Source organism: Martes martes (genome assembly GCF_963455335.1).
Source record: "Martes martes genome assembly, chromosome: 16".
In the NCBI taxonomy this organism is placed as follows: Eukaryota; Metazoa; Chordata; class Mammalia; order Carnivora; family Mustelidae; genus Martes; species Martes martes.
This window is the reverse complement of record NC_137904.1, coordinates 60,397,675-60,425,373: the sequence shown is the minus strand read 5'-3', so window position 1 is coordinate 60,425,373 and position 27,699 is coordinate 60,397,675. Positions and strand designations below refer to the sequence as shown.

Sequence of the window (27,699 nt, the reverse complement as noted above, 5' to 3'; positions counted from 1 at the left end):
ACCCAACGGATATGTACAGAACATTCCATCCCAAAACAGTGGAATACGCATTCTTTTCAAGTGCACATGGAACATTCTCCAGGATAGATCACCCATTAGGCCACAAAACAAGTGTCACCAAGTTTGAGAAGAAGAGGAAGCGGAGGAGGAGGAGGAGGAGGAGGAGAAATTAATAGGATTCCCTTTCTCCATGAAGTAGGAGAGGCATTTAGAGAGAGCAAGAGTGGGCGTGGGATGTGCAGGCTCAGAGAGAGGGTCTCGTGTTTTATTAACCACTGAAGAAAGGGGATAAGGTGCTGATCAAGGGATAAGTAACATCTACAGGGATTTTGATGACTAAAACCCACAAAGATGGAAATGAAAGACATGAAACCACTGATTCTGAGCCGCGCGGGTCAAGACGGTAGCAAGGTGCAGCTCCATGTGCGGACAGTCTTGGACCGAAGGGAACAACCGTCCCCTTGGGAGTGCCCGCCCCTGACCCTGACTTGGCCCCCACAAGAGGAGGTGAGAGAGCTGAGCCTGAATGACCCATGACCGCCCTGGGCGCCGGCCCCAGCTTCCCGGGAAGTCTTGCAGAGGACGGAAACCTGTTGCTTCGCCCAGACTTGCTCGCACAGGTGAAGAACAGGTGAGGGCAGAGCGCTCCGGGAAGGCACCGGCACCTCTCATCCTTGAACTTCCAGACAGCTGGGGGCTGGGGGCTCTCACAGGCTTCGGAAGGCGAAGACCCTGGATGCTGTCTGCCCGCGAATATACCGTCCCACCCGCCGCTCGCGCCCGCGGAGGGCTCTTCGAGAGTCGGGGGGCGGGGGAGGGGGTGCAGAGCTGCCCTGCCCTTCCAGGTGACGCCCCATCTGGTGACACCAGAGGCCCTGCGGGACGTTTCAGGCCGTCTCTCTGCCGCCGAGCGCTCCAGGCTGGCCCGGGCTTGGAAGCTGGATGCAACGTGGCGGAGGGTCCCGGCGGCCCGGGACGGCCACCCGCCTACGCCTGCGGGAGCCCTGCCTCCCCCGTCCCTTCCACCTCCGACCCAGGGTCGGCTCCTCCACCCTCCCCGGCCTGTCCTTTCTCCCGCACTTCTGGAAGGGGCCCAGGTGCCAGGGCCGGACCAACAGGTCCCGAGGGTCCCTCCGAGGGGAGCGCCTCGGCCGCGGCCTGCCCGGCGTCAGGCGTCCGGAAGCCGCGGGCGCAGGCCGGGAGCCAGCAGTGCGCGGCCCACCCGGCAGGTGGCGGCGTCTCCCCGCGCCCCGCCCCCCTCGCCGGCCCCCCGGCCCGCGCGCGCCTGCCCTTGACCGCGGCCGGACAACGCCCGGGCCAAACCCCGGCTCGCGCAGGTGCCAGCAGCCCAAGTGCCCGCGAACGAGGACAGCGCCGGAGGGGCGCGAGCCGCTCCGCGAGCCGGTGGGGGAGGGGGTGACACGCCCGCCCCCGGGACCCGCCAACGCCCCCCCACCGAGGGTGCGGCGAGCCCGGGCAGGAGGAGAGCTGCTGGGCAGGGAGGCGCCGCGGGGGCTGGAGGAGGGCAGGGCCGGTGGGGCTGGGCGGCCGCCTCCGGGAGGCCGGCCCGGCCCGCCCGGGCCTCGCCCCTCGGCCCCGGGACGGCGGCGGACGGGACGCCCGCGGGCCGGGGCTGCATGGGGCTCCCGCGCGGCCCGCTCCTCTGGCTGCTGCTCCTGCTCGCGGCTGCCTGCTCGGGGATCCTCTTCACTCTGTACTCCTCGGCAGTGCGGCCGTACCCGGGGCCCCGGTCCGGAGCCAGGTAGGGGCTGCGGCGCCGTCCGACCAGGGGGTGGGAGGGGGGGCGCGGTCCGCCCGCCGCGTCGGCCTCCCTGGGGTGGTTCGCGGCGGGGACTCGGGCCGCGGCCCTTTGTCCCCAGAGCCTCCACCGGGGCCACCAACCTGCGCTGCCCGGGCCCCACAGCCTCTGCCGGGGCCCGAGGGGAATCTCGCCCCTTTGCGCACGGGCTACTCGCTCCGCGGAGCCTCGTGGGCTCATCCCTCCGGCCGTGATTCCAAACGCTTTGTTCAGATCTGGCCGGGTCGTCGGGGTCGGACAAAACAGCCCCGTTTTTGTCAAGAACCGTTCCTCGCTAACCTCACATATTCTCTGACTCTACTTTTCGGGGAGGGACCCAAGACTCCCGTTTCCGTCTGCGCCCTCCCCGCGCCGGGTCGCGACTCTGGCCCGCGCGCCGTTCGCTCCGTTTATTTTGATAAAGCGCCGTCTGCGCGCGCTCGGGCGAAGCGGCGGCCTCCCCCCGGGACCGGGGGCCGACCCCGGGCTCCGTCCAAGCCCCCCCACAACCTCCTCCTGGCTCCCCTGCCTCCCGCTCGCCCAGCGCGCACCTTCCTTGCGTGTGCGCCCTGCGAGGACGAAGCTCCGAGCCTGCGTCGGTAGGTGATGGTGCCAGTTACTGAGGAAACCCCGGAAGAATTTGGTTTTCCGTCCGGGAGGCGAATCGATTTGTGCGGGAGCCTGGATTTGGGGGGCCGCAAGGGCCCCCCCCCAGGCTCGCCCACCCGCGAGGCCGGGCTCTGCCTTCCGAGCGCCTCCCCACCTGCGCGCTCCTCACCAAACCGACGGGCTGAAGGGCAAGTTAGTTACGCGTTCTCGGGAAGCGCGGTCCGGAGGCATCTGAAGTTGCAAAACAGCACGAACACCTGCACCTGCGAGTCCTCCGGAGCCCGGGGGCTCTCGAACAGCGGTTCCCGCCGCGGGGACCTGGAGCCACTACACCTGCCCGAAGTCAGGAGTTGCAGAAGGCGAGGGCCCGGAAGGTGGAAGGTGTGGCTTAAGAAAGAGTCCTTTGTGAATTTTACGTAAAGATGTTTTAAAACACATTTCAGCATCCTTTGAAAGTATCTAATAAACTTCCAGTATGAGGGCGTGGGACATCCACGGCGCCTCCACGAAGTTTTGAAAGGTCTTTCATCTTTTAAAAAGCTAATACCGGCCAAGAACTTGTCCGTTTTCTTGCTGTTCCTCTAATGTTTGCGATCTGGCTGAACCCCAGAGGCTGGTCAGTAGGGCCCCGCTGTAGGGGGTGGGTACTGAGTACCCCAGAGGGTGGGTGGGGAGCGGCTGGGTCTGGAGCAGCGGGGAGCAGGCTGTGTGACCCACCCGCCCCGCCCTGGGGTGGGAAAGCAGATGGCCTGGCCACCTGGAGAGCTTGGAAAGGGACTGGGGTGCCTTGGGACCTGGTCTTTCCGCACCTGAGGGCTCTCATTGCAGGCTAGACGGGAAGCCAGCCCAGGAATTCACCCGTGGCAGAAGAATCTGGGTCAGGAGTTTCCAGGCATTGGGATATCTAGACTTGTGTTAAAAAAAAAAAAAAAAGAAAGAAAGAAAGAAAGAAAGAGCGGCCTGGGTGGCTCACTTGTTAAGCTTCTGCCTTTGGATCAGGTCATGATCCCAAGGTCATGGGATCGAGCCCGGTGTCGGGCTTCCTGCTTGGCTGGAAGCCTGCTTCTCCCACTCCCCTTGGCTTGTGTTCCCTCTCTCACTGTGTCTCTCTCTGTCAAATAAATAGATAAAATCTTTTTTTTTCCCTTAAATATTTTATTTATTTATCTGACAGAGAGAGTATAAGCAGGGGGAGGGGCAGAGGGAGAGGGAAAAGCAGACTCCCCGCAGAGCAGAGAGTCCAATACGGGGCCTGATCCCAGGACCCAGAGATCACGACCCGAGCTGAAGGCAGACACCCAACCAACTGAGCCACCCAGGCACCCCAATAAATAAAATCTTTAAAACGTAATAATAATTTTGGGGGCACCTGGGTGGCTCAGTGGGTTAAGTCTCTGCCTTCAGCTCAGGTCATGATCCCAGGGTCCTGGGATCGAGCCCAGCATGGGGCTCTCTGCTCAGCAGGGAGCCTACTTCCCTCCCTCTCTCTCTCTGCCTGCCTCTCTGCCTACTTGTGATCTCTGTCAAATAAATAAATAAAAGGGGAAAAAGTAATAATTTTTAAAAAGAAAACGAAAATCCTTTTTAAGGGTGGGGTGGTGGTGGTAAGGATAGATACAGGCCACCCCTGGTTATCTGACAGTGTCTGTTGTCAACATTATTTTGTAAAAGAAAGGACATCCAGGGGCCTAAAGATCCAAATTGAGTAGACTTTGTTTATGGGAAATGCACCGCGGGGCTACCTCCTTATATGCGGTTTGGCTTTTCCTCTGGGTCAGTCACTCACCCCCAGTCACGGCAGGTCTGGAAGCATATCAGCCTTCCCCACCCCCACCCCCGCCCCACAGACAGGTCAGTAGGAGCCTGAAGTAATGGTAAGTCACAGTGCGGCCATCGGTTCCCTCCCCCTCCGAATTTGTCACCTCCCACCGGTGCAAGAAGGGTGATATTCACAGAGTCAGAAATTAACAGAGACCACGCTCACGTTATATTGTTATGATCGTCCTCTTTTATCAATTGTTGTTTTTCTCTTACTGTGCCTCATTTATGAAGTAAACTTTAGCATTCCTTTGCATGTAGAGGAAAAAACATAGCGCGCGCAGAGTTCCATACTGTCCACGGTCGCAGCATCCCCTGGGGGTCTTGGAGCTCACCCCCCAGGGCAGGGGAGGACTACTGTACAAGGTCCTTAGTTCTCCTCAGGCCCGTGAAACCTGCGGGAGGGGCATAGGGGGGACTGGCTCCCTTCCCCACTTCTTCCGGGCTCATCTAGAAGGTGTGTCTAGAAGCCCTTGAATTCCTAAGAAGGAGGGCTGGGAGAAGGCACTGAGCATGGAGGCAGGTTCTGGAGATAAGCAGGGCTTATCTCAGGCCTCCCTGAGACTGGGGTGTTCAGGGCAGCAAAACAGAACTGGGATGGGGGGGCTCCCCAGCCCCTCGCCCGCAGCTCTATCCCTCCGGTCTCCAAGCTGCCCTGGCCAGCAGCTCCCTCCTCCGGTTCTCAAGCCTGGCTCCCACGAGAAGGAGGAGGAGGAGGCCTAGACCAGTCAGATCAGAACTGCAGGGGTGAGGCCCTGTGCGCAGGTGTTTTTCAGACGCTCCCTGGGAATCGTCACCTCCCCTGAGGCTGTGTCCTGGGGTCCCGGTTCCCCTTGAGAGGAGGTTCTGTTGTGCTGAGGAGAGGAACTACAGGGTGTGGGGGGCAGGTGGCCATCCGAGGGGGAAAGGGAGAGATGGGGGAAGGGATCATCCCTGCCCTTCCCCGTCTGCCCTGTGGGGTTCTACGAAACCTGAAGTGAGGCAGGTCACGGGCTCCCTTGGGGCCCAGCTGGCTCAGCAGGTCAGAAGCAAGGAACAAGAGGCCTCTGTTTCCTTGCAAACAGCCCGGTGATCCAAAGCCCTCCCCCCCTGCTTCCTTGTGGCTGTGGGGGCCGGGGAGACAGGAGTCCGGGAGAAGCCTGACACTAGTTTGAGTAGACAAAGGCCCCTACTCCTTCTACTCTCTTTGCCGTCTCCCCGATGCAGGGGTCGCCTGGGAGGTGGGAGTAGCAGCGGAGCAGTAACATCGGCCCCTTCCCTCACTCCTGAAGGACACGTCTTCGTAGAGGTTGTCATGACAAGGTCCTTCCCCTTCCTCTTTTAGGTAACAATAGCTACCATTTAGAGGACACATTCTGTATGAGATAATATTGAGTCTCTGTGTGAACCGTTCCAACAACTGGAGGTGTGATATGATTTTATTTTATTTTATTTTATTTATTTGACCGAGAGAGACACAGAGAGAGGGGAACACAAGTGGGGGTGGGAGAGGGAGAAGCAGGCTTCCCACCGAGCAGGGAGCCCAATGTGGGGCTCGATCCCAGGACCCCGGGATCATGACCTGAGCCAAAGGCAGACGCTTAACGATTGAGCCACCCAGGCGCCCTGGAGATGCGATATGATTAATAATGATAATGAATCACTTGATTATATCTGCTGCCCAGATGTAGACACCGAGGCTGCAGGAAGTAACTTCCCTAGACCGTGGGGTATAAACCTAGGGAGTGAGCCTTCAGACCCGTGTCTTCTAGGGGAGCCACAGGGCAGGAGCCAGGATGACCGACCCCAAGGGGAAGGGGGACCACGTCATCTGAGACCGAACATCTGTCTCTGGGGCCTTGGCAGGGAACTCCCTCAGATGGCGGAAGGGGGCTGGCAAGCTCGCCTATTGTATGTTTTCATCCTTGAACCAGATCTCACAGTTCTGCAAACTCTACATTTTTGTCACTTGCCATGGGATTTCTGGGTTTAGAGAGCTGAGCAAAACATACTAACGTGACTATATATATATATATATATATATATATATTTTAAGATTTTATTTATTTATTTGATAGACAGAGATCACAAGTAGGCAGAGAGGCAGACAGAGAGAGAGGAGGAAGCAGGCTCCCCGCCGAGCAGAGAGCCCAACACAGGGCCTGATCCTGGGACCCTGAGATCATGACCCGAGCCGAAGACAGAGGCTCAACCCCCCGAGCCACCCAGGTGCCCCAGACAATATATATTTTTTAAAAGATTTTATTTATTTGACAGAGAGAGAGCACAAGTAGGGGGAGCAGCAGACAGAGGGAGAAGGAGACAGCCCGATGCGGGGCTCGATCCCAGGACCCTGGGACCATGACCTGAGCCGAAGGCAGAGGCTTAACCAATGAGCCACCCAGGCGCCCCTAATGTGACAATATTTTTGTTCCTAAAGAGGGAGACACGGGCACAAATCAGAGCATGGCAAGATCAAAGGAATGATCTTGACTCTGACAGGCTTTACCAGCCCCCCGGGGCTAAGAATCAGACAGAAGGTTCCGAGGGACAGGTCTGAGCCCTGCTTTACTTCTGCTTCTCCCCCAGGAATGCCACATCATCTCGAGCATTCTTTGGACACAAGGCATCAAACGCTGGACCGAGAAAGGTACAGTGGCCGCCTCTCCTGGCAGTTTCGAGCATCTTCAAGTTGGCGGGGACAAACAGAGCAAGCGAGAACATTCTTGTGAGACTAGGGGCGGGGGGGGGTCTGGACCCCATCACCATGAAGCTTCGAGCTGAGTGGCCAGCTGGACCTGGCCACCAGGGTTCCCTGTACCCCAGGAGCAGAGAAGGGGTGTAGCCAGAAGAGTTCTTGGGAAGCCTTGTAATTTATCTTTAAAAGGCCTGTGAATTTGACATTCTGCTCAAAGTGCCTTTTTTTTAAAGATCTTATTTTTAAATACCCTTTGCACTCACCACGGGGCTTGAACTCACGACCCTGGGATCAACAGTTATGTGTTCTACAGACCGAGCCAGCCAGGCACCTTCTTACTATAAAATGCACACAATTTTTAAACGGCTCTCCATGGAGTAGACAAGCAAACCTTGGAAAGATGCTCCATGCTTGCCCACGGGGTTGAGAACCTTCTAGGCCCTGCTCTATCATGAATCGCGTTGCCTCGAGCACTTCACCCACGTTCTCGCGCAAAAGCCACACGGCGCCCCTCTTGTGTAGCTTTTACAGATGGACACAGTGAGGCAGAGAGGTCAGGTCCTGGCTCATTCAGGTTTTTAAGAGTTGTGTTCATGCCCAAGACACCAAGCTGGGACTTGTTAGCTGCGGCCCTGGGGGAGAAAAGATTTCACTGCACGTCGAACATAGCAACAGCTGAGGTGTACAGAGACGGAGCAAGTAGCCCTGGGCAGGTGAGGGGGGTCCCCGTCTTGAGAACAGAGGCGGGGTGGACCCTTGGCGTGCAAGGCCAAAGAGAAGCCTCAAGCATCTTATGGGAGCTTATGGGTCGTCTTTAAGTTTCCTAAACCCCTGCAAGGCAAAAATATAGAATAAAATGAAGAAATGGCAGAATAAAAGGTAGGAGAATCAAACAATGTCATGTAGATAACTGCATGGAAAATGGGCCACAAGGTGTAAGGGATGGGCCATAGATCTGGCTCTGAGCTTCCTGGTGGCCATGGGGAAGAAGGAAATTTGCCATTGTATCCATGAGCTAATAGCAAGCCAGCTGCCCAATTGGAGCACAGCCTTTCCCAATACAGAGACCGAAGAGTTTTCTCCTGGCGTCTCTTAAAGAAGGCCCTGGAAAACACCCCAGAGATGAACTGAATGGTAGTGAAATTAGTAGTCAGTTCTGTTAGAGTGCCTGCTTTAAAAATGTGAATTTGTTCCAGCAAGATCGGTATCTTAGGAAACAATTCGAGCATAACACAAACTTTGTGTTTGCCTCTGGGTGACTCTGTCATTGCGAACACGAAGAGTAAATGCAGAGACCCACGCCCAACCCGAGGGAGCCACGAAGAATACGCAAAGTGCACACACATGTGCCCGCCAGATAAGCACTTCAGGGTTCTAACCCTCTTTCCACTACCCCCAATAACTCTCGAGCTCCCATCTTTCTCAGGCAAACTCGCACAAGCAAACGTCAAGTCTCCTCCAAGGCCAAGGGCCATGTGTTTAGTAGAACGTGGCAGATCTTAACCATGGGGTGAGTGAGCCTGGGCCGCCAGCTTTGTCAGGCCCCTCATTTGTCCAGCCAACTGTCACGGACCAAGCTTTTGAGTGTTGTGCCCCTGATCCCATCGGCCCCAAAGCCCCGTGGTTTTGACGGCACCCGTTTTGCATAGTGCGCTGGTTTTTAGGCTTCCATAGGTAACGTTATAGCAGAACTTACAGTACAGCTCTTTCCTGCCTGGTCAAACCAGCGGCCTAGCAAAGAGCCCCCTTCAGTGGGAAGGGGAGCCCCAACCAGGCCGAGGCAGTGAGGGATTCAGACATTAGGGGTTGCAGGCAGGTGAGGATGGCCAGAGCTAGGATTTGGGTCCAGACTGACGGATTCCAAAGCCCAGGCTGGAATTCCTCCATCAAAAGGCCGGCAGGTCTTTTTTGGTGGGAAGATGCCCCATAGTTTCCCTAGGTGTGAGCTGAAGGAGTAGGAGGCCAGAGCCATCAGGCCCTGGGTAGGGTGGCATCCAGGAGAGAGAGAGAGGGCTGGGCTTGGGTAAATCCAGAAAGCCGACCCCCACCACGCTGCTGTGCCACAGGCCAGCTCAGCGCGCAGGTTTGGGGGTGGACCAAGTCCGGAGAGAAAGAGCAGATCTTCCCCCCAAACCTCCTGCACGGGTCTGCAGGCTCCTATAGGGAGGTTCCCACCCGCCACAGCCCCCAGCTAATGGAGCTTGGCCCTCTTGCCTCCTGCCCCACAGAGCCCGCACTGCCAACACCCACTTTATCAGGCCATCCAGAAGCACCCCCACTTCCGCACCCTGTTCGATCTCTCCATTCCAGTACTGCTCTCGGGGGCCCTCTTCACTCAGGAGCTCTGGGACAGGCTGAGCCAGCATAAAGCCCCCTACGGCTGGCAGGGGATCTCCCGCCAAGGTAACCAGAAGCGGCTGCCCAGCCCCCTGACCCCGGAGAATCCCTTCCTCCTGCTTTGGGCCCACCGACCCTGCCCTCGCAGCACCTTATGGGGACCCCCACCCTTTCCCTTTGCTCCCAGGGAGGTCTCTGGGCTCGGAATCCCCCCCCCCAGCTGTGTGACACCTGCCATACTCACCAGCCCCCATAAGCACCAGGGGTCAGGGAGGGTTTGATGTGCAGCTCCTGGGACCAGTGTCCAAAGGTGGTCGAAACCGCAGTGGGAAACCGCCCAGAGACCCTGCCCCCACGTGCCTGATTATTTTATTGTGGAACATTCAGTCTTGAGAGGACTAGTGATTCAAGTTCTTGAGGTGACTGAGGGTATAGCCAAATCCTCTCCCCCCGGTTCGGCCCGCAGGGCCCCACTGACATTGTGCTCTCTGCCCCCCCACCCCACCCTCCGTGCCTTGGTTAGGGCTGGCATCAGGCCTCTGGCAGGTGGCGTGCTAGAAACGGTCTCGGGACAGCCCCGACCCATGGGACAGCCCCCCCCCCCATGGCACCCTGGCTTGTCTGGCACCCACAGCCATCAACTCCACCCTGAGCCTCCTGAATGGCTCCGAGAGCTCCAGGCTGTACGCCGCCTCGGGGAAGCCGCTCTCCAAGTGCATTCGGTGTGCAGTGGTGGGGAACGGAGGCATTCTGAATGGCTCCCGCCAGGGGCTGAACATCGATGCCCATGACTACGTGTTCAGGTATGGGGCGCAGGAGGAGGGGAGGAGCGGGAAATGGAGCTAGTCCCCACCCGGCCCCCGGGGGAGCATCCTCCGGGAGGGCCATGGGCCGGGGCAGCCCCGGAATAGGCAGGCGGGCCCGGACAAAGGCTTACAGGGGGACAGACCCTGAAGGTGGGAGTGTGGGTGCCGCGAGCCGGTGGGGAGGGAGCCGCCAGGGCCAGATGTGCCCATTTGCTTGAGGTCTGGAGGAATAGGGATGGGCTGGATGGGACGGGCCACCAGCGCTGGTGCCTCCCTGGGCAAGGGACATGGTCCGCACAGAGGCCTGGGGACAGGCGTGGAAGTACAAGCACAGTATGGTGTGACCATCGGGAGGCTGATGGGCCTCTGTTTGGACCAGACTCAATGGTGCTGTGATCAAAGGCTTCGAGAAGGATGTGGGCACCAAGACCTCCTTCTACGGTTTCACCGTGAACACAATGAAGAACTCCCTCATCTCCTACCGGAATTTCGGCTTCACCTCCGTGCCACAGGGCCAGGTGAGGCTTCCGATGGGCCTGCCACTGTCGCGGATGGTCAGTGCCAGTGTTCCCAGAGCGCCCTCTGTGTGGCGAACCAGAGCGGCCCCAGTCCAGTAGACAGAGAGCTTGTGCCAGGATCCTAGGTGCCTGGGATGGGGCCACTGAAAAAATCAGCTACCTGCAGGCCCCCTGACCTCATGAGCACTAGGGCTCGTCTCCCATTTCCCCTGAGTGGCCTTCCTGATCCCACAGCAGCCTGTGCGGGAGGCTGAGGTTCAAAGGCACGGGGCTGCGTGCCCAGCCAGGGAGCAGGGGAGCCAGAATAGGAGGCCGCCTACCGCCTCCAGCTTCTTGACACACCCAGCCGCGGGGACACCGCTCTTCCTTTCAGCAGCCGTCTGGGTGCCACATAAAGGGGGGAGATCCCAGGATAAGGGCCTTGTGGTGCTAGACAGGACTGGGCTGAGTTTCTAGAAGCTTCCTCCTCTAAGCGGGAAATTCAGGCGTGTCCTAGCCACAGCAGAACCTCTCCTAGCTCATGACAAAACAAAAAAGAGCACATTTCTGGCCACACTACCTGCATGAGCTACCACGGTGTTAACATCACCTCAGACTTAGTAGCTTTAAACAACATACATTTATTATCTTAGAGTTTCAGGGGGTCGGGAATTTGGGAACAGCTCAGTAGGGTGGTCTTAGCTCAGGATCTGGGTGTTTGCCAGGATCCGCAGGGGCCACGGGCACTTGAAGGCTTGACGGAGGCCACAGTCAAGGTGGCGCCTCTCGAGGCCACTAGAGTGTCCTCAGGTGGTGGCAGCTCACTTCACCCAGCGCGAGGGGTCGTGGGAACAAGGAAGCTGCAGTGCCTTTTATGGCCTCATCTCCAAGGTCACTTACCATCCCTCCGGCTTCGTTCTATCCATTAGTCACTCAAGGGGATGGCAAGTAAGCCGCACCTCTTGCAGCATGCCCAAGATTTGTGAGCACGTACTGAAACCAGGAGAGGGAGACCAGTGAGAATGGGGGTTCCAGGCAGAGAGCAGAAATTCTCCCATCAGGACGGGTGGCAGGACCGGGTGGCAGGCTGAGCAGGACACGGTCCTGTTCGGGGGGGGGGGGGGGGACTGGATCAGTGTCTCTGTCGCCCCGACAGGACCTGCACTACATCTTCATCCCCTCTGACATCCGGGACTATGTGATGCTGAGATCGGCCATTCTGGGTGTGGATGTCCCCGAGGGCCCTGATAAAGGGGACAGGTGAGCGGCCAAGCCGGTGTGGGGTGTGGCACTGCTGGACCCACTGTCAGGGTGGGAAAGTGGGTGAGGACAGCAAGAAAATCCCCAAGAATCCAACAGACTCCTGGGGAATTATGCTCTTTTCCCTCCCCCCAGAGGAGCCCAGGTAGCCCTCCCGGTTCCCAGGAGCCCACCTAAGGACGCAGGCTGTAGCCCCGAAGGGCTGCTGTCCCCTAACACACACGGCCCCCCGGCCGGCAGCACGGGCCGTGCCTGTCCGCTCCTGACTGCTGGCCGGCTGAGCACACGTTGTCTGGAAGCGAAGTGGGGGGGGGGTGGGCTGGTAACCATGCCACTCGCCCCGGTGGGCATCCTCCCAGGACTGTGCCCATGAACTGGAGAGCAGGTGACATGGGCCCAGAGTCCGGCAAAGGGAGAACAAAGGGCACTCTGTCTTTTCTCCCGAACCTTCCTGGGCAGCAGGCCGGTGTCCAGCTCCTTTGAACCCTGTCCTGGCCTCAGCTGGACCTTCCCCCTGTGGTGCTGAGACAATTTCTCGTCCCAAAGTCAAGTCCTTAGGTATCCATGCCACCTCTGCGGCCACAAAGACCAGCCTTCCTATCCCAGTGCTCCTGGACCAGGCCGCCCACCCCCGAAAGAGCAGATTCTGAGGTCCTTAGGGATTAAGCCCTCAAAGGCCAGGCCCGCTTGCGCTGGCCCACCTGCAACCCTCCCCCCCATGACGATCCAACAATCACTCCTGACGCGGCATCTGGTCATGAGGGTGGGCTTTGTGACACGGGGGGGACTGGGCCCTTGAGGGGGCTGCCTCAGAGACATCGATCGGGTGGTCGTAAGCCTCCTCAACACCAATGAGCTCCCCCTCCCATACCCCCAATCCGTCCCCTACCCAGTCCCCCTCCCAGTCCCGGTCCAACCACATCGTCCCTTCCAACCAGCAGGCCTACTCCAGCTCTGGTGGCTCAGCCCCTTCTCCATCCCCCACCCGGGGGTCTTCCTCCCGGCCCCCCTCTCACCCTGTCACCCCATCTGCCTCACAGCCCTCCTCCCGGGCTTCATCCCTAACCCCCAGCCCTCATATCCAACATGTGCCACGAGGGTCTTCCCAAAACCCCACCCCACCCACCTCCAAATCTCCTTCCCAGTCTGGCTTGAAATCCCTCTCCCGAAACTCTTCCCAAACTCCTCCCTTGCCTATCCCCCGGTCCCCCTCCCGCAGCCCCGCCACCTCAGCCTCCTACATCGGGCCCATTCGGGGCATCCCCTCCTACATTGCCCCCTACGTGCCCCGCTTCCTGAAGGAACCCCCCTTCTTCCAGCCCCCCACCGCACCCCTGCCCCAGAACCAGTGCTTCCCCTGCTCCTTCCCCCGCCCAGCCCGGGAGCCCCCTCCTCTCCCCGACTCTCTCTACTTCCCCCTGCTCCCACCTCCTCCCCACCACCCCCGGGTCAACTGCTCCTACCCGACCCCTCCATCCCTGTTCACGCCCCCCTCCTCGCTCACCTACACCCCACCCACCGAGGTTCTGGTGAGCGGGAAGCCGCACGTGGTGCCCACGGTGCTGCCGGCCACCTTCTACACACCCTTCTCCCGCTACTACACCCAGCCCCGCCCGTACCGCACGCACCGCCACAGGCCCAGCGCCTTTCCCCTCACCTCGCTCCCCAACCTGCCCTACGACGGCCCGGGCCGCTCTGTCCACTTCTTTCGTGGGTCCTAGGCCTCAGACCTACTTCGGACCGGAAGCCTCTGCCAGGAAATTCAAGCTACTACATCCAGACTTCATCAGCTACCTGAGGGAGAGGTAGGTGTTTGGGGGGGGGGGGACACAAAAAACAGCTCCCCCCCCATCCCCCTGCACACCAGCCCATCACTGCAGGCTTTATGCCCCGGACAGTAACCTACAGGGACAGCCAACCTGTTCTGGGCCCAAACGCAGGCATTCCAAGGCGACCACAGGGAGGAACCTGGGAATAACAGCCTGCTCTCACCCCTCCTTCCCGCTCGCAGTCCCTCTCCCCTACCAGCGGTTCCAGTGGTGGGGGGCGGTGTCACATGGCCCTCTCGGGAGCCGTTCCGGTTGTCACTAGGTAAGCACCACTGGCGAGCAGAGACAGGGATACCATACACAGAAGGCCCCTGCAACCAAGAATTACTTGGACACAATAGCGCCATGGCTGAGAAGCCCTCCTGTCGCCCCCTGCCGGCCCCCTCCAGAGCAGGTGGAGGGTGGCCAGCGTGGCTCTGGGTAGGCGGACTGGAGCCCGCACTCGGCGCCATTCAACAGAGGAAGAAACGGGCTCTCCGGGAGGCTGGGTGGTTTGTCTGGCAAAGCTTAGATGTGAATCTGGGGTGGCCGCCGTCGTGTGGCCTCACTTTTGGATTCTGAGAGTGTGTGCACCCTTCTCTCACCCGTGACTCCGGGCCCAGGCCCTGGGTGACCTGCTCATGCGCCTCCTAAGGGACTCCTCCTGGGCTGAAGTCTGGGGAAAGAAAGAAACACAGGTTTCAGGCTAGACCAGTAGCCACTGTGGTTACTTAGCCCAGGGGTGAAGGCAAGGTGTCGCGGAGAGGAAAGGGGAGTCAGGCTGGGATCCCGCTTCCAGAGCGGGAGAGGGAAGGATTATACCTGTGGTTCTGCCCAGGCCTGCTCCTCTTCTCACCAGACTCTGTTACCCAGACGTTTGCATTTGCTTCGTTTGGGTTTTCTCCTAAATGGGGAAGAGCCGGGAAGTTCTAAGCGGTTCTCCAGCTGATCGGAACGTGTCGCTGGAAAGCGCAGGGGCACAACCATCCACTGAGACCTCCACCTCTTTCTTGAGTTTTGATGCTGCTTCTCCTCCCCAGGTTTTTGAAATCAAAGTTGATTAACACAAATTTTGGAGACCTATATATGCCTAGTACTGGGGCCCTTATGCTGCTGACGGCTTTGCACACCTGTGACCAGGTAAGAGGCCGCCTCTTTGAGGAGCCCACAGCAGCAGGGGGCAGGTGTGGCTGGAACCTAATCTGACCTGATAAGCCCTACGGGAGGCCTGTCACCCCCAGGGGGCCTGGGACTGGCCCTGCCCCTGTCCCCTTAGGGAAGGGATTCACCCCTGTGGGGAAGGGATTCTCCAGCCCAAGGAGCAAAAGTGGGTGTGTGGAAGGGGCGGGAGGGAGTGCCACTCCCCAGCTACCTCCACTCGGGCTTGGCAGGGACCTTCCCAGGACAGGGGCTGGGCCTTGCCTTCATCCAGCAGCCGCCGGCCTGGGGAACCTCTGTCCTTGACCCCTGTGGTATTTAAGGCGCATGTTATCAAACTGTTCTTGTGAAAGCAAAATTGCAACAGGAGTGCATAAGTACGTCCTTTGGGGAGAACACTCTAGAACTGAGCTGGGCAGCAGGTTTAGCCTTCCACACACAGCCTTTGAAATCACTGCCTGAGACGTTCCCAGCACCGCCCACATGAGCCCAGCAGAGGTGGAGGAGCGGTTTTCAAAGAAGGGCAATGACCCCCACTAAGGCCAGCACAAAAGCCGGAGGCCAAGGGCCACCCCACAACACTGTCCTGTTCCTTTTCCCAGTTTTTTTTTTTTTTTTCAAGGCAGCAGTCCCCCGACTGCGCTCCCCTTAGAACGAGTACTCGTGGACTTGTCTCCGCCTCACACTTAACAATGGAGATCATGGCTTTGATCATGAATCACAGACCTGACTTTGAAGCCCAGCCTGGCCACTCACTAGCTCCTGACTGAGGACATGGCTGGTTACCCCCGAGCGATGCCCCATTTGTGAAATGGGGAGGATACGTGAGGTCATCCCGAGGCCGAGAGAACGTGTGCAAGAGCGCAAGGCCTGCCGTTAGCGTGAGCTCCGACTACTGTTCACCTGTGTCTCCCACACGGCATCTAAACTAGCGGGGGGTGTGCCTTTCCCAGTTCATGTCACTTCACAGATCTGTCTGCACAGGGCTCAGTAAATGCTAATTCATGACTATCCTTGTCCAGGTTAGTGCCTATGGATTCATCACAAGCAATTACTGGAAATTTTCAGACCACTATTTCGAGCGAATAAAGACGCCACTCATATTCTATGTGAACCACGACCTGTCCCTGGAAGCCACCCTGTGGAAGAAACTGCACAAGGCCGGCATCCTTCGACTGTACCAGCGCTGACCCTGAAGTACCCAAGCCCTTTGTTCTTGCAGGGCTGTGGACCCGTGGGCCCCCGCCACCGGCCTCTCACATGGCCTAGGCGGCCCCCAGTTTTTTCGGCCTCTGCGAAGGGCTCCAGCTCCCCTCCACCAACCCCTTCTTCTCTAGAGAACATTAGGAGGTGGACTTGTGACTGTCTTTGAAGCCCGTTCGTTGCGGGACGCCCCATCTTGTTCTTGGTTTCTCCAAGACTCCCCTCGAGGTTGGAGACAGATATCCTGACCTTGGGCGAAGGGAGAAGACCGCTCTGCTGGATGTCTGAAAACTGAAGGTAATGTAATAATGAGACTGTGACCCTCACCCGCGAAGGGCAAACACACTTCAGAGCAGAGGCTCTCAAAGCTGGCTGTTGGTAGAGAACTTGACGATGTGGGTGCGGCGGCTTCGACATCTCCACTGACCAGAGTCAAGCAGCAGTGCGCGCTCGCACACTCGCCGGCCAGACCCTCCCACGACCATGTCCAGCCTCCCAGCAACTCCACGCCGTCAGACTCTAAGACATGCCTACACCACCTGAGGACATGACCACTTTCCTTCTGCCCCATGGAGTGGGAGCGCAAAAGGCAGAATGTAATTTGAACTAGGTACTTGCATAAATGACAGGATGACCCTTGCGTCTTTTCTGTGTGTTGGGTAGGGGGCTGGGGTGGCACACCGGAGTGTTTAGCGGGCAGATCACTCAGAAAACTCAAGAACCATGGGCCAGCCCTGGTAATTTGACAGGGGTCAAGTGCACAGAGGGCTGCCCACCTGAAGAAGTCCCACTGGATCAACTACCACTGGCCACTGAAGTAACAAGACCAGGTAAAGACCCCTCGACCTCACATCGCGGCTTCAGTAAATCCGGACTCGGCTGATAGGCAGTTTCATTTTAGACAGAGCACGCAGGCTTCCGTTGGAAGGGTTAAGTCTCAACTAACCAAGTCACCTCCATGTAGCCCTTAAGCCCTGGGATTTACCGGCCCCATGACGAGTAGCTCCACGGTGTGATCGGCTACACTGGCTGCATCGCCAAGAGCCTTCCCGAGGTGGCGCTGATCTGGCTCCGTGGTTTTGGAAGGTAGATCGTATCAGCGTGTTAACAAGAGGGTAACTGTCACCAGAATCAAAATTCTACTTTAGAAATCCAAATATGTGATCAAAGACCTGGGCTTTCACGACCGAGGCAGCTACTTGAAACTGCTGCCTGGGGCTGGCGAGCAGCTTAGACTGGAGGGGAGTAGCAAGCAGGAGGCCACGGCCTCTCTCTTTAGCTTGGCAACATCGAACTGTCCCTTAGTCTCAAGGACAGCAGGGTCCCAAGTATATTTCTTCGGATAGAATTACTGGTCCAGGAAGAAAATGTCAAACGTGGGAAACATGGCATCATCAGTCCATTCTGCTGACGGTGACCGTTACCGTGAAGAAATCCAGTTGCCCTAAGTCAGGAGAGCCAGCAGAGGCCAAGTCAGGACCGAGCTCCTCATACCCAGGACATTTTAGTTGTCCCTGTTCCCCTCACATCTGTAGTTATCAGCAGCTTTGTCAATCCATAAGATCTGAGAAATGCTAACGTTACGTTTGTGGGTGGTAACCCATTAAGAGAGGCGGGAAATCAATTTAGTGGGACACTTGTAAAACAGCTGATTGCATCCTGTGGAACTTGGGGGACCCTGGTGGCTCAGTCGGGGAAGTGTCCCACTCTTAGGGAGAGGAATTAGACTCCCGCTGAGCCCAGAGCCCAGAAGCACCGGACTCCCTGTGAGTTCAGCTGGTGATCTCAGGGTTAGGAGATCGAACCCCGCCATGAGCGTGGAGTCTGCTTGTGACTTTCTCTCCCTCTGCCCCTCTTAAAAAAACAGTATTCGGTGAAACCTTCATTTATGTAAGAATGCGTCTGCTGAGTCACAGAATAAAATCCCTTTATGAGGGTCTCAACATGAAACATGAAACACATTTTTAAAAACTTTTATTTATGCTTCAAAACGTAAGCCCAGGATTCATTAACTTCATAGGAAATCCACCCTGAGAAACCTCTTTCTAGGCCGAACACCTGCTTCCCCTCAGACTCCCCCAAACACAGCGCATACACGTCACTCTCCGTTCACAGTCACTGCCTCCTTGCCAGTACACCACTCATACCCACACCGGCTCAACTGTGGCATTCTGGACGTTCCCAGTTATACCCTGATTTGACTAACCGCTCCCAGTTATGCCCTGATTTGACTAACCGCCAGGTATTTTTCGGGGTAAACTGTCACTCAAATTATTTGGTTCCTTTTTGAAGAGAAAATCCAAAGAATCCTTCCAACTGTTCTCCCTCCGGGGCCACAGTTTATGGGCATGAAACAGAGGCAGCGCAGCTCCACCTGGTGTCCGGGCGGAGAGAACCTGCAAGACCAAAGCAGAGTCGCGTGACGGACCAGCCAAGGACGGGCCTCAAAACTGAAAGCCAGATCAAGAGAAGAAAAGGCAAGCGCGGCAGCTCTCGTTCTAACCAAACACCCGGCACAGACCGCTTCGGAGCAGGCGGCCCTCACCAGCTGAGGCGCGAAGGGCGCAGGGTCCGGCAAGGGCGAGGGGAGAACCACCAAGAAGCACTGGAGAGTCTCATTCAACCCTTTTCTGGAGGTAAAACTTTTCAAGTCAAACCTGAAGGTCTACATGAGTCCCACAGAGCAGCCAAATCTCTGCATCAACGATAATGTAATGCAAGAAGCTGACTTCCCGACTCCCTACCGTGTCCTTTTACTCTGTTTTACTTACAGGCTGTAAACTGCTGGGGCCAGTCTTCAGGCTTATTAAATCCCAACCCAAATCGAGCTTCCTTGGTGACTGAACAATTATGTGACCTTAAATACAAAAAGCCCATACATACCTCCCAATTTCAACAACAAAAAAGGCCATCTGCCCACTCCAAGCCTGGCATTTAAATGGGAACAAAGCCAGACAACCACCCCGCCCAGTACACTGGGCTACTTTCTTGGTCACACGCCAGCCCACTCAACCCTGGGCCAAGCCAGGAGCAGCGCCATGCCCACTATGTTGTCCAGAAACGATCCGAGCTAACCCTAGGAGAGCTCCCTAGTGGTGCAAACGAAGCACCTGGAAACCAAATAGCTCTGCTGCCGCCACGGCAGCCCTTCTTTCCCGAATGTCACAATGTGGTGCCGAGGGAGGTCCCGGTCCTGCCACAGCTGGCAGACTTCCGACATTCCCGTCGGTTTCAAAGAGTGCATTCACTTCCTTGAAATACGGGACAAGCGCTCTTTGATTCCACAGTAAGAACATGACCCGAAACTGGGCTACTTGCCCACGTCTGCCCCCTCTTAGAGCCTGTGCCCTGAGGACCACTGATCAAGGGCCCAGAGCGTGACAGGGCAGCCACACTATTGGTTTTCAAGTTGCAGAGGGATGACGCACGCCACTGGGGTCTCGGCGAGGCAACAATTCCCTCTGGAGACCATTCAGGCTGATTCCTGATGAAGCCTGAACCTTTAAGAGCGAAGAGCCACACCCCGACGCCTCAGAATAGACGGTTTCCCCTCAGCCGAGATGTTCGGACAGGGATAACTAACCATCACAGGCTCGTGGGGCTTCCTAGGGACGTGGAAGGGACACGGAAGATGGAAACAGAGACTACAAGCAACAGGGGAGGGGTCCTTTCACTTTAGGCAAAGCAGCTCTGCTCCGTTTCACGCGCTGCAGACGCCCAGCAGAAGAAAGCAAACCCATGTTAAAATCTCCCTCCAACTGGCACAATCCTAAACCCTGGCACAATCCTAAACCCGGGGCAGGAGCAGCAAACAAGCCTCCCACCCAACTCTATTTGGAAGGGCTCTACTTACATACAAAAGTCTCCGTTTCGGGCCCAGGGCAGTGGACTCGGTCACCATCTGCCTCTGCGGGATCCTTTCCAGCCTCGGAAAGCAAGGCTGGGACTGTACCTGGCAAGGAGAAATTGCAAAAGAAAAATCTTCTCAAGATATACACAGGTTAATTCTCAAGCCGCTCACTTTCAAATCTGGCCTAAATTTCCCATAAAGCGAACTTGGGAACTGAGTTTCAGACATCCACATTCCACAGAAAGGCCTTTCTTTGCCTTCAGACAGGGATAACTTCAGATCATCATGGACTCAGCTCCCGCCAATCCACCAGCCCACAGAGCTAACACTTCTAGCACACACAGACCACTTTGTCTTTACAAAATTCTGCTTTACTTCCCTCATAAGAATTCTCAATCTTGTCTACTATATTAAAAGAACTTTCCTTCAAAGTTAAAAACTGCTGATACCCAGTGCCTAGATGTACCCAGCATCCCGGACCTAACCGACACTTCCTGCCCTTTTATTTTTTTTTTTTTAAGAATTTTCACTTTTTCGTGTTTTTTTATTTTTTTTTAAGATGTTATTTATTTGACAGAGAGAGAGATCACAAGTACGAAGAGAGGCAGGCAGAGAGGAGGAAGCAGGCTCCCTGCTGAGCAGAGAGCCCTACACGGGGCTCCATCCCAGGATCCTGGGATCATAATCTGAGCTGAAGGCAGAGACTTTAACCCACTGAGCCACCCAGGCGCCCCAACTTCCTGCCCTTTGAAAGACAAAGTCTACCCCACACGAAGGGCCTGATGGCAGAGTATGTATGGGGTATACATTCCAGTTTCAATAAAATGTGCAGTTACTGGGGCGCCTGGGTAGCTCACTGGGTTAAGCCTTCAGCTCATGTCATGGCCTCAGGGTCCTGGGATCGAGCCCCACATCGGGCTCTCTGCTCAGCAGGGAGCCTGCATCCCCCTCTCTCTCTGCCTACTTGTGATCTCTGTCAAATAAATAAGTAAAAATTTAAAAAAAAAAAAAAAGTGCAGTTACTCCTTTGGGACATCCATTTGGAGGCCAGCTGTACAAAGGAACCTGCTTCGAGAAGGCACCGCCACACAAGGTCATTTTCTCCTTCACTCTCCTCTGCGTAAACATGATCCACAGAGCTAGATCAGTTTTTTTTAAGTAGAGGATTATAGATCTGCCCCAAGAGCTACTTATAAATAGCCAGTGCTGTAATCTTGCTGTAATAAAAATTCCCCGAGCTAAAAGTGGCATCAGATCATCTAATTGTTCCTGTATGACTGCTCTTGGGGCGCCACACAATTCTTGGGCATCAGTCCAAGGTCATTCTCAACCATGGCTGGAGGTGTACTTCTCCAGCCTTAGATGTATAGCCAGATCTAGAAAGCAATAACCCTATTTTACAAGGAAATAAGGCTCTGGTGGGGTTATTTGGTAACAGGCTGGGACTGGAGCCCAGAGCTCAAGTTCATCTAATACAAAGTCTCGGCTTTAACTGTGACATTCTGGGTGGATAGTTCTTTGTGGTGGGGGCTGTCATGCACTGCAGGATACTTAGCGACACCCATCAGCGCACTCCACCCTAGTGGAGAACACCTGGGCTAATCTTAACTCAGTTATTTCTCAATGAAACTGAAAAATGCAACAGCACCCCCACAAAATGTTTATGGTTCTTTAAAAAACAAGAAACAGCTGTAGAACGCTAAGCCTCAGTTTGTTTACTCACTAGCAAAGGAGAAAGTATCTACTCCACTTAAGATTGTTGTATCGGGGCACCTGGGTGGCTCAGTGGGTTGGGCCTCTGCCTTCAGCTCAGGTCGTGATCCCGAGGTCCTGGGATCAGGCCCCGCACCGGGCTCCCTGCTCGGCACGGAGCCTGTTTCCCCCCTTCTCTCTCCTTCTGCCTCTCTGCCTACTTGTGATCTCTATCAAATAAATAAATAAAATCTTAAAAAAAAAATTGAGGTACCCAAACTTGTTAAAAGAAAATAAGTAAAAATAAAAAGCTGAGCCTCGAGGCATCAGAACTTCTCACAAAAGACGTCCTTTCAGACAACAGTAACTTTAAATCATCCACAAATATTCTAAACCCCGGCCTGCCAGAACCCATTCCCTGAATCAGTCTCCCCTCCACCCCTGGGTGCAGTGACCCTCCTGACTCCACACAGCGACACCTAGTGGCCCCAAATCACCCTGGCACAGACCCCGCTCATTTCCGGATTCTGGGTCCCTTTTTCTCACCCTAACTAGACTCATGCGTCCACGTGCTCCTAAAACTGAACTTAAAAGCATTAGAAAGCGAGAGGCAGGCCTTCCCACCACCTGGACTTCCTCGCGTGCGGTGACCGCGCAGGTCCTGCCGGCCCCCGTCCTTACCCACTTCAGGGATCCATCTGTTACTTTTAAGCTTCAGCCTGCAGGTGTGGCGCTCACGGTCTCCGCAGACACCCCAGAAAAGCCTGTGGGGAAGGAAAAAAATGAGCTTGAAAGGGGGCTGCAGAGTCGTGGCTTTCCAAAACCGCCAGTCCCATCCACGACTGTCTGCAGGATTAAGCAAAACTACGGGTTAGGGCGTCCTCCAGGCGCTCCACGAGGGGCCTGCGTTGGCCGCTAACCCTGGACGTGAATTAAGATCTGCCCCCGGCAGCCTGCCCCGTGGGCCGGCCTCGGAGACCCGCGGGGCACACGGTGGTTGTGCGACGCACGGGGCTGCACAGGCTGGAAGCAGCTCTCCGCGGCCCAGGAGGGGCCCTCTGGCTCCAGGGGAGGGCCTCAGCGCTCTCCGTCTACACGCGCGGCTCGGAAATCGTCTTCCGACCCAGTACTCGACCCAAGCCTCCCAGCCGCCCTAGGAAGGAGACGGGCTATCGTCCCCATTCCGCCTCTGAGGAAGGGTAGTCGAATGAACTAGCGCCGGCTCAACGAAGACCTCGTCTTCCCACCTCCACAGCCTTACCCCAGCCAAAGGCCCGAGACTGCTCGTCCCGTTCTTTCCAGACAGAAGCCGCCATACCTCCCGGCCACGCGGCCTGCCTCGGAAGAGAAGGCGGAGCCGCGCCTGCGCAAACGTCTTTTTGGCCATCTCGCGAGAGCTCTCGCGATGTTGAGAAACGGCTCATGGGAAATGTAGTCCAAGCAACGGCCGCTGGGGGGCGGTCGCATCCTCAGCGCGACTGTGGGGCTGGGGGTAAGATGGTTTCCGCCACCAGGGACAGTAGAGAGCGCGGGGTGGGAGCCCTGATCTCGGAAGAAAACGAAGACAGGCAGACAGGCGTTTGCTTCAGCTACAGTCATTTATCTGCCGGGTCCACAGACTGTCCCTGGCGGAGACTGGGGTGGCGCAGGACGTTCAAGGGGACCTCACGAGGGGAGGTTGCCACATTTGCTTATATTTGCCTACCTCAATTTGTAAGTTCTTCCAGGCGGGAGACAGGAGACGTCTGTCTCTCTTTTTAAAGATTGATTGATGGAGTGGGTTCGGCTCAAGTCATGATCTCAGGGTCCTGGAATCAAGCCCCGCATCGGGCTCTCTGCTCAGTGAGGAGCCTGCTCTCCCCCCCCTCCACCGCCTGCTTGTGATCTGTCAAATAAATAAATAAAATCTTAAAAAAAAAAAAAAAGATTGATGGATGGATGTATGGATTGATTGGTTGGTTGATTGATTTGAGAGAGAGAGAGCACACACAGCAGGAGGAGGGACTCTCAAGCAGACTCCGTCGCAGAGCCAGCCCCAGGGCTCCATCCCACGGCCCTGAGATCATGACCCCAGAGCAAACCAAGAGGCCCTCACTTAACCACCTGAGCCACCCAGGCGCCCCAGGAAATATCTCTTTTAATTATCTTAGTTTTCTCGCTAATGTCCTCGCATCTCGGGGCTGGTATTTGGGTGCCTCTGCTCACAGGACACACCCAACAGACACTCGTGGGCTCACCTCGCAGTAAATTCTATCTTGTAAAATTGACCCTGAAGCTTCTCTAGCTTACCCTTGAAGACACTGTTTTGTATAATACCAAAAGGGGGAATGGGTTCTCTCCGTGTACACTAAGTTCCTTTCATTTCAGACTTGGAGAGGGAGGTTTTTATTTTTTTAAGATTTTATTTATTTATTTGAGAGAGAGAGAGCACCAAGGGAGAGGGAGAAGCAGGGTCCTCACTGAACGGGGAGCCCGATCCCAGAACCCTGGGATCATGACCTGAGCTGAAGGCAGACACTTAGCCGACTGAGCCACCCAGGCGCCCCTGGAGAGGGAGTTTTGGGTTGTTTTGTTTTGTTTTTAAAGATTTTATTTTTTTGTTTGACAGAGAGAGACAGAGATCACAAGTAGCAGAGAGGCAGGCAGAGAGAGGGAGGGGGAAGCAGGCTCCCCGCTGAGCAGAGAGCCCAATGCGGGGCTCGATCCCAGGACCCTGAGATCATGACCTGAGCTGAAGGCAGAGGCTTAACCCACTGAGCCACCGAGGCGCCCCTGGAGAGGGAGTTTTAAGGGTCGAAGTTCCCAAACTGGCTGGTATGCAGACCAGCAACCTGCTGTAGGAGAAAACAGCGAGAGTGGATACCTCTTAGTGCTTCCTGTGGGTATGTGCCGTTCACTCCTGGAGTGCTGGACGTGCACTGATCTGTTTAACGCGCACCACTGCCCTGTGAAGGGCACCATCACTACCCCCATCCCCCAGAGGAGGAAATGCAAGCGTAGAGTGATGAGGTAACTTTCCCAAATTCACACAACCGGCCATTGCTGGAGTCGGGGCTTGAGCCCGGCCTGTAAAGTCCAAGCTTTCACCACTAAGTTGTACTGCACCGTGTATGTCTATACACCCTTATTACAGAGCTTCTGGTTGCGGGCGAGAGGAGCAAAGAGGGCTTTTGTGCGTTTGCAGGGGTGATCAGGGGTGAAATTACTAGCCGGAGTGATGGGCACCTGTCCTGCGATTTTGGAGGCCAGGAGGCCAGAGCAAAATGCAGTGAGAAGGCTTGGGCCTGCACACGTGTTGGGCACGCTGCCTGGGCAGGCCAGAAATCCATGGGGAAGACGGGGCGTCTGGGTAGCTCAGGCGGCTAAGCGTCTGCCTTCGGCTCAGATTGTGATCACAGGGTCCTGGGATGGAGTCTCAGATTGGGCTCCTTGCTTGGCGGGGAGTCTGCTTCTCCCTCTGCCCCTCTGCCTCTGCTCCTTTGCTTTCTCTCTCTCTCTCTCTCTCTCTCTCTCTCCCCCCCCCTCAAATAAATAAATAATCTTAAAAAGAAATCAGCGGGAAAGACAACAAAAAATGCATCAGATGTCTGAATGAGCAGGCAGGGGTTCAGAGCTGTCGACACCAAAGTGTTAAATGTTGTGATTTTCTTTTTTTTTTTTTTTTAAGTAGGATCCACACCCAGCATGGGGCTTGAACCGACCGCCCTGAGATTAAGTGTGGTGTGCTCCACTAAGCCAGCCGGGTGCCCCGAGGTCTGGGATGCTTGAGTTTTCTGTGCGGTGGAATTACTATGCAGCCGTTGTTCACGGCTAGTGTGGATCTGTATTTATGGATATGGACAGAGTCACACAGTCGAGGGGTCAGTGACAGAAGTCCAACACGGGCTGATCAGGGCCCAAGTCCTCCGTGCGGGTCAAGGGCCTTGACTCCCAGCACAGACGTGAAATCTAGTTGGTTGGGTGGTTGGCTCATCGGGTTCCATTCGCTGATGGGATTTCAGACATGGTATCTGAAACCCACATTAATAGGAAACTGAGTCTCTAGAATCTGAGGTTAATTTCTCAACTGGGAAAAGCAGCTCCGCTGTCATTAACAAGAACAGGAAGGTGGGTTGGTGTATCCCAAGTGGTTGGCTGCTTACGTCGGGAACAGCTGACCGGTGATTCACGATTCACGGGAGGCCCACAGCTGTTCCTCCTCCATCTCACAAACAGAACAAAGCTACTGGTGGGCTTTGCGCTTCATTGGAGGCAAGCTCCTCCCCAGCCCTGAGGGCCGATCTTGCTGAGTCGGCACCAGACCCTTATGATAAATCTATTCCTTCTGCCAGGAATTCAGCAAAGGGTTTGTGATGCAATTATGCCAAGTTTGGGAACGTTTTCTTGTTTTTAAAAACAACAGCCTCCCTTCTGGCTTTGGGACGCTGTGAAGATAGGCTGCTTGAGGCTGTGGCAGCCCTCTTGCGTCCGTGAGGCTTGTTCCAAAGCCAGAATCTAAGGTCTGGCATGGCAGGGTAGAAACAAAGGACAGAGTCTTAATGATGAACTGCCGAAATCCCAGCCCTGGAGCCCCGTACCTTCAGACCTTTTGTTTGGACTCACAGACACATTTTTTTTTTCATCTTAATATTTCTGAATATGAGAAGCATCTTGCAAGCAATGGCATGTTAGTTTCAGTGAAACACAGAATGAGAGTTTTTAACATTTATTTATTTGAGAGATGGGGAGGGGCAGAAGGAAAGGGAGAGAGAATCCCAAGCAGACTCCCCGTTGAGCACAGATACACCCCCCCCACACACACACACACAATGCAGGGCTCGATCTCACGACCCTGAGAGCGTGATCTGAGCGGAAACCAAGAGTCGGGAGCTCAACGAACTGTGCCACCCATGTGCCCCAGAATGTGCGATTTAAAAAAGAAATCTCCATACTGTTTGAGCCACCCTAAGTTGGGCGTTCCGTTGCGTCACAATCATCCTAAATGATATGATCCACATGTCCCACATCCTTTTCGTTTCATTATAATTCTCTGAAAGAACAGGTCATGGCAATAAAAGGAATGAGCTGGCGTGTGCACATCCCCTTTCTGAAAACACAAAAGCTACTGTCTATTAAGTGTTTGCTCTGGGCCAGGCTCTGCTCGAAACACTTCCTTTTTAAAAAACCAACGTATTGAGGTCAGACTAGCATACAAAAAGCTGTACGCGCTTAACGCCTCAGACTTGATGGGTCTGGTTCTCCCCTGTGCCCTCTTACGATCACCGCCTCCCCCTTCTGCAACAAAAGAAGCCAAAGGACAGGAAGGTGAAAGTGATCCGCGAGTGGGAGCCTTGAGATCGGACCTCAGACAGTCCAGCCTCAAAGTTTCTGATCCCCGCGGCTGTGCAGAGTTTCCCGGAAGAACACAGGATGACAATGGGACACATTTTGCTTCACGCCAGTTACCTGACTTCAGCCAGCCAGAAAGCCCAGCATAAAAGCACAGAGGGTTTTTTTTTTCCCACCCCGGGATTTCTCAGGACCACGACAGAGTGCCACAAATGGTGTTCAGTGGAAACCTGGGATCGTGGACCACAGCTGTAACCTCCTGGAGGAGGAAAATTGTGACAAGGCGTACCCCATTCCCTGAGAAGAGGCGACCCTGGCGCCGCGGTGGGTTGTTTCCTGCGTTTGCCAAGAGCACACCCATCCCTTGCCTGCTCAGCAGAGCTGTTGCCGCTCGTAAAATTATTGCTTAATGGGTTCTTAAAAAAAATAAGTGAATATGAAGTACATGCCATATCCTGTTGATCTCTTCTGCTCGTTTCGGGACACATCTCTCCCTCCCCAGGAGTCCTGCCTTCTCAAAGGCTGCCCAGCCTGTCCTTATTTTTGTTTGTTCCCTTTGCCTGGAAATCTCCTTCCCCGCATCCTCTCCTCTGCTAAGCAAATTCCAACTCCTGTGTCAACACCTCCTCTGCAAAGTCTCACCTGAGAAGCTGCAGCGGTCCCGAGCTCTCTGCGGGGTGGTCTGCCGCAGGCTGGCATAACACAGGCTCCGCACCCAGGCGGGCTCTAAGTGTGGCCCCAGCTCTGCGGATTCCAGCTGAGTCACCCTTCGGGAACCGCTGCTCCTCCGTCTGAGCCTCTTTGCTCATCAGAATGTTTAGAACAGGGCACGCACAGCACCTCCATGGGCCAGGGGTG

The 27,699-nt window shown here is 55.8% G+C and overlaps 1 protein-coding gene and 1 long non-coding RNA gene across 4 annotated transcripts; one reads left to right on the top strand and one right to left on the bottom strand.

Annotated features, from left to right (window-relative positions):
* Positions 1-1,469: 1,469 nt before the first annotated feature.
* ST6GALNAC2 (ST6 N-acetylgalactosaminide alpha-2,6-sialyltransferase 2) lies at positions 1,470-17,918 on the top strand. Of its 2 annotated transcripts, none has more exons than XM_080825401.1 (9): positions 1,470-1,762; positions 6,794-6,854; positions 9,131-9,305; positions 9,874-10,042; positions 10,425-10,563; positions 11,699-11,802; positions 13,524-13,607; positions 14,651-14,750; positions 15,791-17,918. In XM_080825401.1, the coding sequence occupies exons 1-9, from the start codon at positions 1,638-1,640 to the stop codon at positions 15,956-15,958; spliced, it is 1,125 nt and encodes a 374-aa protein (XP_080681527.1). In that variant the 5' UTR covers positions 1,470-1,637; the 3' UTR covers positions 15,959-17,918. The 2 variants fall into 2 exon arrangements, with proteins under 2 accessions (XP_080681527.1, XP_080681526.1); XM_080825400.1 differs by having other exon boundaries at positions 1,541-1,762; positions 13,410-13,607.
* Positions 15,387-22,864, bottom strand: LOC308356419. Of its 2 annotated transcripts, XR_013968079.1 has the most exons (5): positions 22,775-22,860; positions 22,195-22,277; positions 19,825-19,923; positions 18,208-18,367; positions 15,387-17,415 (listed from the first exon to the last, which is right to left on the bottom strand). It is a non-coding gene; the product is annotated as an uncharacterized lncRNA (long non-coding RNA). The 2 variants fall into 2 exon arrangements; XR_013968078.1 differs by lacking the exon at positions 15,387-17,415 and having other exon boundaries at positions 17,929-18,367; positions 22,775-22,864.
* Positions 22,865-27,699: the final 4,835 nt, after the last annotated feature.